Below are 17770 nucleotides of genomic sequence, written 5' to 3'. Positions count from 1 at the left end.
TGAGGATCGCTTCCTTGAGAAGCAACCACTCTTCTTGAACTCCCATCTCCCTGGGGTCATGGTCAGGGTGATTGAAGTCCCCCATGAGAACCAGGGCTTCTGATCAGGAAACTTCCTCTAGCTGTTTAAAGAATGCCTCATCCTCCTGGTCTGGTGGTGACCCACCACAACGTCACCCTTGTTGCTCTCCCTTCTGACCCTAACCCAGAGATTTTCAACAGGACTATCTATTGCCAGTTTCATACTCAACCTCTGAGCAATCATATGGCTCTTTTACATAAAGTGCAACTCCTCCTCCTCTTCTTCCCTGCCTGCAGTTTATACCCATCTAAGACAGTTTTCCAGTCATGCTTCCAATCCCACCAAGGATGCTTGTTTGACAAGTTTTAGTTAAAGGACTCCTGCTGCCCATTTCAACTGTGGGGTCGCTAAATATACGAGACTTTGCAACATGCTGGAGCGTTCTGGTTAGACTGCTCCAGCAGATTTAGAGCGAGTCGAAGCACATGTAAAAGTGCCCCAAGTCTCTCTTGTTCCAATCACATCATAGTTCTGTGACTGTGCAGTGACTTCTAGTTCTTCCTGCTAGTTTCCCAGGCTCTGTGCATTCATGTACAGACACCTGAGAGAACTAGCTGATTGCCCTATTTTCTCAGAAAGAATGAGAGCCTCCCCCATTTCTCCATCCTGCTTGCAAGCAAAGGAAGGTGAGAGAGTTTCCAGGCAAACTCCCAAGAGAACTTCCCCTCACTCTGGACCCTAGTTAAACAAGGGGCTTAAGTATTGGTCTGACTGCTGAGTTTTGGCTTCTTAAGCTAAATATATCTAGGTTAGTTGCTCTTAATTAAAGAGCTTACCTTAAAGGCTCCCCTTCAGAGAAGGGGACAGCAAACTGACTTGTGAACTGTTTGCTCCCCCTGTTTGCTTGCTCCCTGGCATCTCCTTTCATACCCTCGTGGGCCTGGACTGGCTCTGCCCCCTTGTTATGGCTTTTGTCAGACACAGGCAGCAGTCACCCTACAGTCACCCTGCTAGCAACGCATCTAGCTGCTCAGAGCACATGCCCAACACAGCTGACCGAACAGATGCTCAGCAAGCCAAACGCAGGCAGCCTTGCCTCACTTACCTTTCTTAAAGCAGGATCTGGTGTTTGGTTTCTCTTCCTCTTCCCATTCCTCCTCTTGCTCCCAGTGAACTGCTTGCAAACTGCAGCTTATAATATAGATGCTGTTCTCTGGAACCCGTAATAGTTAGTAATTAAAAAAAAAAAAAAAGGTTAAAACTGAGATCTTCACAGAAATCACCTGCCTTTGGGATCTGGGGCTTGAAGAAACACCAGATACCATAAATTTTGAGATGAAATCATCATGGAAGACAACACTGTTTTTACACTTCTGTTGGTAAACTTGGCAGTTTTTGGAAAGAAAGGTCCCTATGGCATATACTCTATACGTGTCTCTCCAGCTGGCAAATTAGTCATACTTTATTTTGGCTTGTAACACTGAAAGCTGGAGAACGTAAATAAATGATTATTAAAAGTCATTGATTCCCAGGTGCAAGTGGCACAGAGTGAAAAAACATTTGAAAAGTGAAGCTGACATAAATACTAGTACACTCAGTTATTAATATCTAGAACCAATCTAAACATGTATGCTACCTACTTAAACTTTTCAGCCACAGCAAATACAACAGCTCTTGTTTGTTTCTGTTTCAGACCATAAGCAAACGGCCACATCCTTTTGAAAGGCAGAGCTACTCAACAGGTAGTTTGCCTCAGTCTTCACACACACAAATTAAGCTGCAGCCAAACACCTAATAAAGATTATTTGGATAAAGAAATAAACAAGCTGAGGAATGAAATAAGAGACTGTTAGAGAGCTTTTGCTACATCTGAATGAATTCAAGTCAGCTCAGCCTGTTGAACTTCATCTCAGGGAGTGATGGAACTGGCAAAGGAGAACTTGGGTCCTTTGGCAATGGTATTAATGAAATTATGAGAGACAGGCAAGGTACCATAGGACTGGAAAAGTGCCAACATAGTGCCCTTCTTAAAAATGCAAAAAGGAAGACCTAGGAAACTACAGGCCTTATCTTAATGCCCAGGAAGTTACTGGAGCATAGCCTAAGGAAGTCTGTTTGCAAACATCTGGAGGAGGAAAGGTTAATCCCAAGCACCCAGCATGGATTTACTAAGAGCAAATTGTCTCACAAACTTGATCTCCTTTTTTTGACAAAGTAACCTGGGTAGATGAAGGGAATGCCGTGGATGTAGTGTCTCTGGACTTCAGCAGTGCTTTTAACAAAATCCCACATGACGGTCTCATAAACAAATTGAGAAACGCGAGCTGGACAAAACTGCTATAAGGTGGTTAGACAACTGGCTCAATAACCACAGGCAAAAGGTAATTGCAAATGGATCCGTGTCAGAGGAGGTTTCAAATAGTCTCATGCGGGTCTATCCTGGTCCTGGTGCTGTTCAATGTGTTTAATAATAATTTGGATGCTAGCATAGAAAACTTCTTGAACAAGTTTGCAGACAGCACAAAACTGGGAAGGATTGTGAACATGTTAAAGAATGCAAGCACAATTCAGAAGGATCTCGACAGATTGGAAAGCTGGGCTGGAGCTAACAGGATGAAATTCAATACTGACAAACACAAGGTGCCACAAATGCTACAAGAATGCTTGGAAAGAATAATCAAAAATGAAAATACAAGATGGGTGACACTTGGCTGGATGGCAGCATTATGGAAAAGGATCTAGGCGTCTTGGTGGATCACAGACTCAATGTGAGTCTGCAGTGTGATGCAGCTGCACAAAAGGCAAATGCAATTTTGGGATGCATCAATAAAAGCATTAGAGGTAAACAGGTGATAATGCCTGTTTACTCAGCATTGGTTAGGCCTCATCGAGGGTATTGCATGCTATTTTAGGCTCCACATTTTAAATGTGGAGAAGTTGGAGAGGACCTAGTGGCAAGCAACAAAGATGGTAAAGGCCTTGCAAAGCAAGTCATACAAGGAGATGCTGAAGGAGCTAAGCATGTTCAGTTGTGGAAAATGCACTTCAGAGAGGACATGATAGTAGTCTTCCAATATCTGAAGGACTACTATAAAGAAGAGAGAAACATGTTTTTCTCTCATTTCAAAGTAGGATGGGGACCAGTGGCTTGAAGTTGCAATGAAGTAAGTTTAGACTGGATATCAGGAAAAAATCTTCACTATTAGGAAAGTAAGGCAGTGGAATAGGCCGAGTAGGGAAGTTGTGGACTCCCTATCACTGGAGGTATTCAGAAAGACATTTGACAGTCACTGGGCTATGTTCTGCTGCATTACCTATGTGTCTGGATTTTGCTGGTTGCTGCATGGGCTAGAAGGACTCTGGAACTTATGTGCATAGGCTATGCAGCTCACCCTTTCCAGAAGGGTAGGATAAAAATTTGATGCATCTCTCCTGTTTAATTTGCAGATCTTGATTTAGTTTCTGTATTTTTTTTTAATGTTTGGGTTCTTTATCTTAGTATTTTTACTGTCCTGAGTTCTGTAAAAAAATAAGTGCATTATACAGGCTCTGGGACCAACATGTTATGAAAATCTGAGTAAAAAATCACCTCTTGTTGTATTTGAATTCAGAATATACAACAGAACACTACTGCCTCTATTATAAAAACATTTTTTTCTCTTCTTGTTTAGTTTTTGTTCAGTTATGTACTAAAAATAATTTGTTCTGCTCAAGAACATTAAAAATAGCAATGCCTTCTATTCATGCACATAGAATGTATATGGTTTAAATGTCTTTTGTTTATAGTATGTTTAATATTTCTATATCAAGAGTAAGTATAATATTTAAGAAAATATTTTGAACTGAGCTGTCTGCCCCCCTCCCCAGTAGAATGATATGGTATATTATCTTATGACATTTTAGATGTAAAATGTAACACCTAACTTGGGTGTTAGGAACATTAATTTTAATGTACATTAGCTATCGTACAAAATCGTGAGAGACAAGGAAGCTGTAGTTTTTACCACAGAATAAACTCAGTGAGGTTGGTCACAAATAGGAGTATAATGTCAACCCCAGAAACATATGTGTGTGCATTAGAATAATAGCCATAGCCTAGTTTAAGTGAAAGCAACCACAGGGCAAACACTTAAGAAGAGGGGTCTGCAACTTCCAGCCTGCAAAGCCATCACATCTGGCCCATGGGGCTCTCCATAGGTCAGGAAACTTGGTGGTAGGGGCCAGTTGCAATTAATATTGCCATCCTCCCCCTGGCAAATTTCCAAACCTCCTAGCCCCTGCAGCTGGATCAAGGCTGGGCCATGCCCCGTCCTCCCCATGGTTTGATCAGGCTAGGCCTTGCTGCCACCTGATCCCTGCGTCAGGCCCCCTTTCTCTGTGGCCTGGGTTGAGGCCAGGCTGTTCTCCCCAGCCCCCTCCACACAATTGGATGGGGCCTGGGTGCTGGATCAGAACCACTGGCCAAATCTAGCCTGCAGACCTGCCAGGCACTACCCATCTGACTTGCTGGGCAAAAGGTTTGGGCACCACTTCTTAAGAAAGATTGGATGCATAGCACAGAAAGAGTATGTTGACTAGCTCTTGAATTGAGCCAATTTGAGCTATAGTCTCTGTTCCTAATGTTAGCCAACTTGAGTTAAGCCACCACTACGGTCTAATTAAGGGGCTGGGACAGTAGTGTAACTAAGAGAGGTGAGGGGGTGCTCAAAAATAGCTGCTGCTGCCATTGGACTACAGCAGCTGGAATTGCCCAGTGCACTGTGGCAGCCTAGGGCACAAAGCTGCCCTCTTATACCTCTTAGATGGGATTCAAGTTCGAGATATGGCTAAAGTTATAACTTAATTCTGAAGTGAAGACAAAGCCCTGGACTCATGGTTGAGACAGTGGAAAGGAATTGTGTCTTGCTCCTGTAGTGTTCTTTGAATGAAAAAAAGGTGTTTGCTTCCAGAGTTAGTCAATTGGATGCAGTCACTTGTGCTAGTATTAAGTACTTCTAAATTTTCTTTAGATTCACTGCAGGACTGTGTTTCCTTCAGTTTATTTTTATGATTTTTTTTAGATGAATTTGGTTCTGTCAGTTGAAAGGCTTCAGGTACTCAGATGCAGCTCAGATGTTCATTAAGTCTTTCCTGTGTTGAAAAATAAGCCATGATATCAATTCCATAGTAGCTCTGTGTTTCTTCTCTTATTGCACATTGCTGTCATAGCTTTGGCTGGCATAGAGCTATGCCTTTTACTGTTTAGCTTAATCCACTTTCAATAAGTAGAGTATATCGTGCAGTTTAAATTTACATCTTAGCTTAGTTTCACAACAGGTTCCCCATATAGACAAGCCCTTCATATTATTTTGGCTGCAAGACAACTCATCTCTCTTTCTGTTGCTATAAACTAATCTGCCTTTTTTTTGTTTTCTAATTCAACAGAATTTAGCCTCGTGGAATCCTTCAAACCCTGAGTGCCTCCTGCTTGTTGTGAAAGAGCTTGTGCAGCAGTATCACCAGTTCCAATGTGGCCGATTGCGTGAGAGCTCTCGCCTCATGTTTGAATATCAGACTTTACTTGAAGAACCACAGTATGGAGAAAACATGGAAATCTATGCTGGCAAAAAAAACAACTGGGTAAGCTATTAGCAATACTTCTGATGAAAGCAATATAAAATACTTCTGGAGGGATTCTTTTGCCATAGTAATTCTCAACATTACTTTGGAAAATAATCCTATTTGTGATGTATTCATATACTTTGTTCACAGTGCAAAAAGTCCTGTTTCTCTCCATCTCACCCTCTGCACTCTCCACTCCCTCCTTTGTTCATTGCTTCTGTTCCATTACCTCACCTGAACTTGATTTCCAGGTGAGCAACTGTCTTCAGAGTATATGTCAGTGCACTTGATTTATAGATAAGCTGGTGGTGAGCTGTGAGAATCATGTTCTTTCCCACCCTTCCAAACTGTGGTTCTGCCTGCCTAAGAAGGCTTTTTCTGGCATAGCTATGCTGGTTATGGGTGTGTTTTGTACTGACATTGCTATGCCAGCAAAAGTACTTAGTATAAATGCAGTTATACTGGCAAAGCTGTGCTTTTTGGCTGGTATAGTTGCATTCCCTTGGAAGCATTTTGCTTATAAAGGTATATATATATGGTTTTCTAATGGGAACATAGGTTGATTATCCAAAATACCTTTCAACTTCCATATCTGCTGAGCCTTGGCTTCAGTTTCATTATCTAAACTGCATTGCTGGTAGCATAGAAATATTTGATTAAAGGACAATATGGACGAACTGACAGCCCTTAAACCTTTTTTTTAAACATGTCTGTCGTCCCTCCTAATATGATCCCACCCAAATATTCTTGGTGTCATTAGTGCACTCTGTTTCTGTAAATCAGGTTACTGATCTGGTTTGGTTATATCCCTTCTTCAAAAAAAAAGATAGGCAAAGAAAGGTACAGAATTCCATCCACAATTGTTGCCAGCAAAGCACGTTACAGAAAGTAATCCATGGCACCTTTTGAACACCTGGTGAAATATTACATGTGGACATGTGGAAAGTATTCTCTGTGTTTTTAACCTTTTTAGTTTGCATACTCATATTCACACATTATCATCGTTTTTGGCAATGACAAAAACTGCTGTCAGGGTTGAAAACACCAAGATTTATGACCCCCTTTCTTTCTCTTATACATTTCCCACCTTAGCTCATGGGAACCTTCCATCTAAGTTCGGCAGCTGATGGATTAAGCCCCATTTAAAGAATTTGCCTGGGGAGCTGACACTTCATGTGTCTTGAGGCAATTTTTTTAAAAATTATTTTTACCTAAAATAAATCTTGAGACAAATCTTGTCAATCACTTATGAGTTATGGAAGGGTGAAAAAAATATTTTTTAAAAATTGCAAATAACTTCTGAATGTGTTTATTATAACTTAGATAAAAACATAGGAATTTTGAAATGTGCTTACTGCTAACGAGCATTTAGAGAAAATTGTGGTCTATAAAGAAGGGAACTTATTGGCTAAGTACAGACCAGGGTGGGGGTGGGGAGTAAGAGGAAGGGGAGAGCCCAGCCTGTTTCAGAGGCTCTGACAGCCCAGCCCAGCCCAGCCTGGGCATGGGGAGCTGGAAGCAAACTGGGTAGATAGGTCCTGTGGCCCCAGTCCAAGCCACAGCTGTCTGTGAAGGGCCCTGCCCCCACAGCCTGGTCCAGCCCCTCTGTGCCTGCCCTTAGCAGCACCCACAGGCCAGCTCAGCTCAGCCCCAGGTGAGGCGGGGTGATGGCGGGGCGATGCCAACCAGTGGCAAAGGTGGGGGCACCCCGACAGGGGTAGGAGCCCCTGTCACAGTGTCCTGGGGAGTGCAAACCTCTTTCCATTCGGGGGGGGGGGGGCAGTTCCCTGCAGGCTGGAGCAGGATAGGCACAGCTGCTGCAGCTGCCTTGCACAGGGCAAGTGGTTGCCATGCTAGAAGGGTGGGTACAGGGGCTAAGGCAAATTTTGGGGTGGCAAAAAATCAGAACTGCAAAGTGGGGCTGTGTCTAAGTGGGGAAGCTGATTTTTTCTTTTCTGGAATAGAAGCAAACCTGGAGACACTGCATGCCATGCAGCTGCCAAGATCTCATCTGCTTGTATCTGGCTTAGCAAGCTGAAATGATGGAGTCCTATGTTGACCCTCTCATAACGTAGCAGTTAGCTGAGCACTGTAAGTTGTGTCTGAAGCAGCAAAGTATGCTGCTGGTGGTATCTTGATGAGGCTTGTGGTATGGAAACAGGGCTTTCTTTACAAGAACTTGAATAAAGAACTACTTGGAATAAAGAAGTAATACTCTTTGTACTGCCTTTACAAGAATCTGGGGCTTACCCTTGTATGATACAGAGTAAGTCCTTCTGGAAACACAGAATGTCCAGGAACGTGGCATCCCTGGGGACAGTCTAGGTGAGGCAACCATACCAGGAAGTTCCTGCTGCCTCTCCCAGACTGTCTCCTGGACTGCTTCACTTCCTGGAAACTTAGTGTTTCCAGAAGTTCTTACGCTATGTCACGTAGTTTTGGAAACGTCTTTTTTCCTGCATTCAGTCTTCAAAAACAAAGGTGTGTGTTTTATTTGCTGGGGGGGGAGGGGGGACATGTGGTATGCCAGAAAATATGGTAATTTAGGTTCAGTGTGGTTCAGTGCTTTGGGATAGGGGATGTCATTTATGATGTTCTTCCTCTTATCGATAAGAAAAGATGCTTCTTTATCTTATTAAAGCAACGGCCCTTTCCCAAAGCATGTATGTAACAAAATTATGACTGCCAATGGGAATTCATCTGTAACCCTGTTAGATCTCCGTTTATTATACTTTACTGGGCCTTCTGGGGATTACCATTTCCATGATCCTTTAGCAGATTTTCATAGCTCCAGGAAAGGGAGGCTAGCAGGCTCTCTGATGGCATCTCTATATATGCGACGGATATCAAATACTGGAAGTAACAGAAAAATTAACTCTAAGGACAATGAAAAATGTTGATTTCCTCCCCCCCCAAACCCAGGTTCTTCAGGAGTGCAGGAGAAGTTCAGTTGAACGAAAGGCACGCCCGGGCACAAGGGCATTTTCAGGCACATTTTCTTTGGCTTTGTTCCATCTCTGGCTGGCAGATGATCAGGTCTAGTTTGCCAAGTATAATTTTCTACTGTAAGACAGGGTGACTCCCTTTCCTGTATATGTACCATAGGACATTGGGGAAGAGCTAAGGGAGGTCATCAAAGAAAGCTTGGTGGCTGCCAGAGCAGCCTCATAGACAACTGTAGGCCTCTAAGAGAGTCACAAGGTTGAGGTTCAAGATATCATACAGGCTGCCAACCAAAGGAATGGAGCTCTGTCAGTATGAAGAGTATGATGACTCATTCCATTTTGTAAGACTCAAGGGATACCAACTGTTTCCAAAATCTAGAAGTGTTAAAACTTCCCAGTCAAATGGCAGCAAGAATTGTTAGAGATGGCAAAACAATGTATTTTTCCTTAATTGAATTCTCAGAAAATGCTGAGCCCATTTTAGTAAAACCATTAAAAATTTACTCCAGAGGGTAGAGCTAGGATCCAGAGTGACCTGAACATACTGGAGAAATGGTCCGCAATAAATGAGTTGAGATTCAACAAAGGTAAGGGCAAAGTCCTGTACTTGGGATGGAATAACTGTGCCCCCCAAATACAGACTGAGGAATGACTGGCTAGGTTATAGTACTTCAGAGAAGGATGTGGGGCTTATGGTGAACCACAAACTGAATAGGAGACAACAGCGTCCTGGGCTGTATTAACAGGAGTGTCACTTGCAAATCAAGGGAGTGATTCTTCTGCTCTATGCAGCATTTGTAAGACCTCACCTGAAGTACTGTGTCCAGTTTTAGGCCCCACATTTCAAGAAAAATGTGGACAGTTTGGAAAGAGTTGAGGACACAGCAGCAAAAATGCTCTGAGGCCTGGGACACAAGATTTATGAGGAAAGCTGAAAGAACTAGGATTATTTAGTCTGGAGAAGGGAAGAGTAAGGTGGGGACTTGATAACATTCTTCAAATACCTGAAGGTCGATTATAGAGAGGATGGAGATGAGGTTTTCTCTGTGACTGCAGGGAACAGGACTGGGAGCAATGGCTTTAAGCTGCAGCATGGAAAATTTAGGTTGGATATGAGGAAGAATTTTTTGACTATGAGAGTGGTCAAGCATTGGAATGGTTTACTTAGAGAAGTAATGGAATCTCCACCCTTGGAAATTTTCAATAGCAGGTTAGCTGTTTTAATTGGGGATGATCCTGCCTTAAACAGGGGGCCAGACTAGATGACCTTCCAGCCCTACTTTCCTATGATCCTGCAGAACTGAGGCTAACTTCTAGCATGGAAATTGTCGGTTCATATGGTTCAAAATTGGGGAAATTATAAACAACTGAAAAGAAAAAGTGTAAAGCTTCCTTAATTTAGGGCACAGCCAGTCATCTCTCTAGCTTTTCCCAAAAAAGGAGATGAATAATTTATTTTATTGTCCCATCCAACTTATATTGACAGCTTTGTAAATACCACAGTAGATATCACTGGACATTAGGTTAGTCCTATAGTCATTTATGATGGAAAGGCCTTTTGGAAGTAATTGGTTTTAAGAAGTAGTTTAAGGAAGAAGTTGATCAGGAGAAAGGAAAGCTATTTCTCAATTTGGAGAATCTGCCTTGCCAAGTTTGGAGGGAAATTATTTTAACATAAGTTTCAAAAATGATAAAAAGGATAATTACAACAGAAACGTTGCCAGCTGTACATTTCCTTCATTCTACATTGATAACCGATGTCCCTCAGAGAATGGCAGATTACACGGGTTAACATATTTATACACATTCTTCCCCACTAAATGTTCAAAGCTCTATGCATATTTTGGAGTAACTATATCTGCGCCTACCTTCACACAAAAATGCCCACATTTCTTTTCAAAGAGAATATATCATTTATGTGCTTCGAAACATGCACATTCTTATTTATACTTTACTTTTCTTGCTTACAATAATTTCACTTCTTCCCTTGTTTCCCCTTTTACTTTACCTTTTTACCTATCCAATTTTTTTTAAGCACCTGGATCATATTTTAGTTGCAAAGAGCCATTTTAGTGCCAGACTAAAGTGGCAACCACATTTCACACTATAAATGTTCACACAGCCATAAATTTGACCCCCTTTTGGTTATATAAAAAAATATTGAACTTGGAAGACAGTATGTAATTGAACAATTAAATATACTGTAATGCACATATAAAATAAAACCGTTAAAACTGAACAAGTATTTGTTACCTCAGTCTATCCTGCTTTTTGTGTTCTAACTATAGAAAATTAATCTTTAATATTTAATCAAAGGAATATTTTGTTTTAATTGTATCAAATGGCAAGTTTCAATGTATTTCCTTTAAAAGAACAAACTTAGTCTTTTCATAACCAGGTGGATAAGGCCTTGTTTTAAGGAAGCATATGAAATGGAGAGGAAATCCGTTCCATTTCCTTTGTATACACTTTATGTATAAAAAACAGCCATGTGTTAGGGACAGTTTGGCAACTTTTCAGCAGGCAACAGTTGTAAAGCAACCCTTTAGGTGTTCTAATTTATGTAAATCTGAACATGCGTTATAGAAAATCCTCTAGCTTTTCTGCCAAAAATTTAAATGCTCTTCTTTCATCTTCTATTCATTCCTCAGCTCTGATTTTCACCTACTAAGTCTGTCCAATTTTGCTAATTAAGGAGAGCAAACCAAAAAATCAGAGAATTAATGACTCTCTTCCCCTTATTTGTTAAAACTCATTCGGTATGTTGTAGCTGCCCTTACAAGGCCTTTACTCACAGAAAGTTTGGGACACCTTTATTAACTGTTTATTGAATCCTTCAATCATCAAAACCAGTGGAAACAAAGTTTTGCTCAAATGGTTCTTTTTTTATCAGTGTTACCCAGAAATGTTGAGAAGGTTTACTAAAATGAAAGGGAGTAGGAATCCCTTCACAATGAGAGAACTCCATTTTGCTGCTTATGAAATATGGTTTGAATTTGGAGGTTGTCATAACTCTAGCACTTTGGAGTTTGGTGTGGAACCCATATCTTAGCTGAAATCCTTTGCCCGTTTCAGAGTGCAGCTTTCATTTCTGACGAAATGTGACCAAATAAAATTTATGGCCTAAAATAGCTGAACAGTAAAAATGCAGTTCAAACTACAGTGACTGAAAGGCAGCATTTTATATCTGTGCAACAGTAACAACTAATTTGTATGCATTCATATGTTGTAAAAAGGTAATTAACTTTTATATTTTCATACCAGTTCTACAACTTCCTTTCTTAAATGAAGCATCATTGTAGTTTTATTCTTTTTCTTAGTTCTACATTGAGGGAAACTAGCAATGTGAAAAGTGCCACTTAAGAAATAAGCTGATCTTTGACTTTAGAAGGGAGTAAGATATTCAAACTATTACATTTTTCACTAGCAAACCTTATAAACGTTGAAATACATTTTGTCAAAAGATCTTATATATTTGCTCAGATTAATGCCCAAAGGAGTTATTTTCAAGTTGTATGTTTAAAACTCTGAAAATAGAGATATCTGCAGTACATGCCTATTGAAAAAAATTACCTTATTACATCTATTTTTAACAAGTCTCTTCATTTGTTTTTAAAAAGTAATTTCTGTGCATTTAATTTGTTAAAAGGAAAATACATTGATATTACTACTGTCCTAAGAGAGATACATGGCTTTTGAACTTTTGTTTTACTGTAACAAAAAGATCAACAATGTTGACAAGTTTGGCCTTGCTGCAAGTTTTTTTTAGTTAATTAATGCATTTCTTCCCAGTGACAATGCTCAGGTACTTTACAGGCATATGAATGGATTGTTGCGATTTATTTTAATCCTTGTCAATGGGAGAGGTTGTGTGCTAGGCACTTATGAAAATCTGGTCACTTCATTTAGGTGTCCAAATGGGAGTTTTCTCTTTTGAAAATCTAATTATATTGGGAATGTGTCAGGGCACAGACTATATATACTTATATATTTGTATTTTACCGAGCGTAATTGGCCTCTCATATTGAAGAGGATGCGTAGGTGATACCACTATATAGAATACTAATTATTTTGTCACAGCCATCCCCTGCCTCAGTGCCCTTATAGACTTGATGCACTTTGTCATATTGCTTGTTGTGAATGCTGCAAATTAATATTTTTTAGCTTTAATAATCACCACTGAAAGCCATTGCTTAACTCTTCTCCCTCATCCTTTTCTCTCTAAATTGTTAAAAGACATTACTTTCCTAATTTTTCAGCCTGAATCAGGTCAGCCTGTGACCCTGTCTGCGATAGACATTACACAGAGAGATCACTTTTGCTAGAGGCCTCATTATTTTTTGTTCCTTTCTCCACAGACTGGTGAATTTTCAGCTCGCTTTCTTTTGAAGTTGCCAGTGGATTTCAGCAATATTCCTACATACCTTCTCAAGGTAAAAATAAATTAATATATTGACAATGCTCACTCTGTGGGAAAGTGTGAATTATTGAAATGTTCCTAGTAAAAACTACATTTTGAATTTCAGCAGACAAATTTCCACAGGAGACTGTAAGTCAGTAGTTTCAAATTTTGGTATTGTTGTACTTTGGAAAAGAATTACTTGTCCTTGCAAATGTGTAATAATAATCATAATCATACTAAAAATAAAAGCTACTTCCTTCAGAAGAAGTAATCACTGATCAGTTTTACATTAGTGTCCAAAAATCCACCAGTATGAATGGACTAAAAACCAACACAATGATTAGATTCCCCTATCTTAGTTTCCTTCTCCACCTCTCATCTTTTGTTTTTCTCCCATCTACCCTCCTGTTTTCAGAGGTTCTCCCCTCCCCATCCTTTTTAAACAGAATCTGCCTCTTCATTTAGCCTAACAGATGCAAACTCACTTCAGTAATTTGCATTCACCGTCTCATTTTTAAAAATAGGTGCATACGTGTGTGCGCACGCACACCCCCACATATGTGTATGTATTGAGAGACAGACAGACTGACTGGCGTTCTAAATTATTATCAGTACCCTCCAGGTATGTGGGTTTGCTCCCCCTCCTCTTTCCAACCCGATCTGTTTCAAATTGTAAATTTCTCTAGGCAGGGATTGTGTCTTCATTTAGGGTTATGTCTTCTGCAGGAAAAAAACCACCCAGAACAGCATTTCCTTACGTTAGCTATCTGCGTGTTAACTACCAGGAGGTAAAGTGCTAGTGAATAAAATGAAGTTTTACTTAATCTTGTTTTACTGTAATTTTAGAAAGATTTCCCAAGAATCTTTCTTCCTTCTTATTTAAAACTGTAGGTAATCTTAATGCAGGGATAGTGGGATGTGGTCATGATCAATAATGCAAAGCACCAGTCAGTCTAAATAAAACACTTACATTGGTGCAGATGTAAGAATGAAAGGATGGATATTTTTGCCTAATAAGCAGTGGTTTGCAGTCATTGTGCATTTTGTCATCCCTGTTCTTTGTAGTTTGTGCCAGTGAAAGGTGTGTTGTTTGCACATGTTGCTTTCCATAAATGAATTTTCTTTGTAAGGTAGAACATTTAAGTAATAGTGCAAGGCCTTGAAATTGTAGACACCATTTTCAGCGATTTTCATATGATAAGTTGAGAAAACAAGCACACTACTTTTCTAGAGTCATGCATGTGCTTCATTAAACCCTCACTCTTAGTTTGCAGTCAATTACCTCTTTGTTATGCACCCCTGGGTTATACAACCCAAGGAGGGGCAGTGTCCAACATACTGTGGGACCTCGCCTCATTAGAGAACATACATATTGTGAAGTAAAGTGAAGAATTTGAAAAAGTAGTATGACGAACAGTTAATTTAGACCTAGTAATTATTTTTCTGCTTCAGACAGCAAGAAATTATCTTGGCAACCCTGTGACATGTGCATGCTTGTTCCACTCAAGTGTCTCAATTACATGTCTATTTAAAATAATTTGAATAAGTATTTAGGAATATTAATAGGGCTATTTAAGCAGTTAAATGTTAGTTGGCATAAATACTGTCTATCTAGGTAAAAGTTTCCCCATCCCCCATGCTGTTTTCATGTTTCCATAGCCCATAATGAGGACTAGTATCTTAGTCCTGAAGTGTTATATGGTATGTTCTGCCGATAGATGAGCATATTTACCAGTCTTTGTCAGGGAAGCCAGTAGGATTTCTGTTGCAGTGAGATCTATCTGGGAGCTAAGCCTTTGGATCTGGCTACCATAGATACCTTAATATGCATCAGTTTAGTGGGCCAAAATCTTTATGCGGTCTAAGGGGTCATAGTAGGGAACAAAGCCACAGACTCTGAGATAATTTTGAAGAAATTAATGTGAGCTTTCAGGGTTTCATGTCCATGTGGTAATCACTTCATGTCATTAAAATTAAATAGTAACAGAAGCAGACAAGAAAATTAAGGGGTATGGTGGAGATCCCCAAAAAGTGTCATTTTCCTGTAGTAAATGGACCTTTGAAGTGTTCTATAAGTAGTACTGTTGTTGTGTCTTAGTAAATATCATGTGTGGCAAGATTGTACACTCCTTGGTGACATTCATTGTACAGACAACATTAGAGGCAGTTGTTTTTACTTAACATTTGAAAGTAACTGGAGAGTGAAGGGCACATGCAGCAGAATGACAGAAAGATGCTATGTAAGAAGTTGCCGAGAAGAAGCCTCTTGGATTAGAGGGAATACTGTACAGATTGAGAGGAGATTAATATTTAGTTAAATAGAGTAGTGATGGACATGATTTCCAAAAGTGGCATATAGCAAGCCTATGGGGGCGGGCAGGTTTACAGTGAAAATACTTTTGCCCTAAAATAAATAAGAAGCCTATGGAGATATTGGAAGAAAGACTGTATTGATGCTAGTAGCAAGAATATATTTATATCTATCAAATCAAATTATGGTTTCTTGTGTGACATTCTTGAGTTATTTTAACACTGGAAGTATTTATTGTTCTCTTGAAAAATCCTAATTTCTGCCTTGCAGAAACCGTGTATGTTTTTATGTGCCTGTGTTACATTCTTATTTAAGCAGCTTTAAAAAAACATATTGTTATTTTGGTGAAACCATTCACCTTCAAACAGGTTTGTGGTCTCATTCATGTTCACTGCATGTTTGTACTCTGTACTTTGTCAGTTAAAGATCTGCTTCTCCCTTGTGTTTCCCTCATTTGCAGAACTGCTTAGGATGTGAATCATCCTGCCTAGCTCTTACAGCATTTTTTACAGGAGAGCATGAATAGGGGTTAGTTTGTTCTACAACAGATCTAGAACTTGACTGACATATAATATTTATAAACAGGTATCTGTTATGCTGCTCTGTCGTATTAGACCTAGATGTTGTCCCATGCTGCAATTATCTGCTACAAGGGCAGAGTTTAAAGGTACTGTCTTCCCACTCCTAACAACTTGCAGGGCAAGAGCTCTCCCTGGAATATGACCATGTGCTCAGAGTTGTAGACCATGTGCTGTGACTGAAAGGACATGTCGTCTTTGATTGTGTCAGTATGATTCCCACTCCAGGTGCACATATGCTTTATTATACACAGGTCAGATATTTTGAATAGCTGTGGGCACTTCTACATGTATGCTTTAATGTGCAGTAGCCTATTTTACTGTGCATTAAAACATCACATAAAAAAATGTGCTATTACACTAATGCACGGTAAAATAGGTTGCTGCGCATTAAGCATCACTTAAAAACCATGCCCATTCATTACTTCAATTAAGGTAGCTTAATGTACATTTTTTTAGTATCTCACATTGCGGTACTAAATTTAATGTGCATTAGGAAAATTGCCTTAATGCATGTGTCGATGCATCCAGTATCTGTGAAGGCTGCACTTGTGCTCTTCACAGATACTGGGCTTTTCTGCCTTATGCAAGGCAATAAATGGCAGAATGACTCTAACCCACCCTCAGTTCCCTCTTTTCACTATTGGAAGCAAGACAGAACTCGAAGGGTGTCCCATTCCTCATTTTGGAGATTTCAAGTCGGGTCTTTTCACCTACTTGATGAAGACAGTTTGCTTTCAAAGTCTGTAAGATAAGGATTCTCTTTTTTTTGTTTGTTTTAAAGAAAGCAATGCCCCTTTAGACTAAATTGCAATATAAAAGAAACTGAAATTTATTTGAGGGAACCCTAACACAAGGATCCTAAGTTATGCATATTTATGTAGCAGGCACATTAACCAGTGTCATATGGCTAGAAAGACTAAGTCACCTGAGGCAGCAAGTTAGCTAGATGAGTTCACCAATAGGGGAAGGCAGGGATTCAGGGTGTTTTTTCCTACTGTTACAAGTGCCCCAGAGAAAAGAATCTGTGATGGGTGGAAAATGGCAAGCTGCTAACACTGCCACTAACTCTTTTACCTACACTTTCAGTGTTCTAGCCCTGAACAGAATCCTGTCTTACAAGTTCCTAACCAGAGACTTGTCTGGTGAGAGTGTGGCCTGCATGTCTCTGCTGAAAGTCAAAAATAGGGTACCACATGGTATGACAGGTGTTACTGTTGGCGTTACACAGGAAACAGGCAAGTGATCTGCAGGATGAAGTCTCTCAACATATGAGAATGGATTTTTTTTATGTATCCTGTTGATAAACTTGGCTCATTCAATCTTGGACTGGCACAGCACTGCAGGAGAAGGGAGAACCTCCAATGTCCCTCTTAAGGGAAACGAGGTCACTTTATGAGTTCAGCTGTGCACCCTTGCCCACCAAAGTCTCTGAGGCATAGGGGTCAAGAATCTCTATGCAGTCCTAAAGCAGAAAAATAGCCCTATTGGGTAGGGAAGAATAGCCACATGTCCCCAGTACTGGGAGAGTCATTGTCCACTGACCTGAGGATGAGGAAGAAGGATAATGAGGGTCTGAAGATTCCTTTCTGAGGGGGACAAAGTCATCCCACTTCCAACCTGAACTATCATTTTGAGAGATGCACTTTCTGCCTGCAGCCAAAATCTCAGACAATGCAGAAAGGTCACTGAGGCTTACCAGGCCCTTGATAGTGCCCCATACTGTTCAGTCACATGAGTATTAATGATACTATCAGGTATCACTTGGAAGAACTGGATGCCTTTAAGTCGGCAGGCCCGGATGAGCTCCATCCGAGGGTACTGAAGGCACTGGCCGACATCATTGCAGAGCCACTGGCGGGAATATTTGAACGCTCGTGGCGAACGGGTCAAGTCCCGGAGGACTGGAAAA

The 17770-nt window shown here is 40.3% G+C and overlaps 1 protein-coding gene across 1 annotated transcript in view; it reads left to right on the top strand.

Moving 5' to 3' along the window:
• BRE (brain and reproductive organ-expressed (TNFRSF1A modulator)) overlaps positions 1–17770 on the top strand; it is a 288488-nt gene that overhangs the window by 82538 nt on the left and 188180 nt on the right. Inside the window, exons 5-6 of the mRNA XM_019549599.1 lie at positions 5446–5640; positions 12926–13000. Coding sequence (XP_019405144.1) covers positions 5446–5640; positions 12926–13000 — 270 coding nt within the window. The remainder of the gene's footprint in view (positions 1–5445; positions 5641–12925; positions 13001–17770) is intronic.

Source organism: Crocodylus porosus, unplaced genomic scaffold (assembly GCF_001723895.1).
Source record: "Crocodylus porosus isolate Cpor-Errol unplaced genomic scaffold, CroPor_comp1, whole genome shotgun sequence".
In the NCBI taxonomy this organism is placed as follows: Eukaryota; Metazoa; Chordata; order Crocodylia; family Crocodylidae; genus Crocodylus; species Crocodylus porosus.
This window is presented reverse-complemented; position numbering and strand designations above follow the sequence as displayed.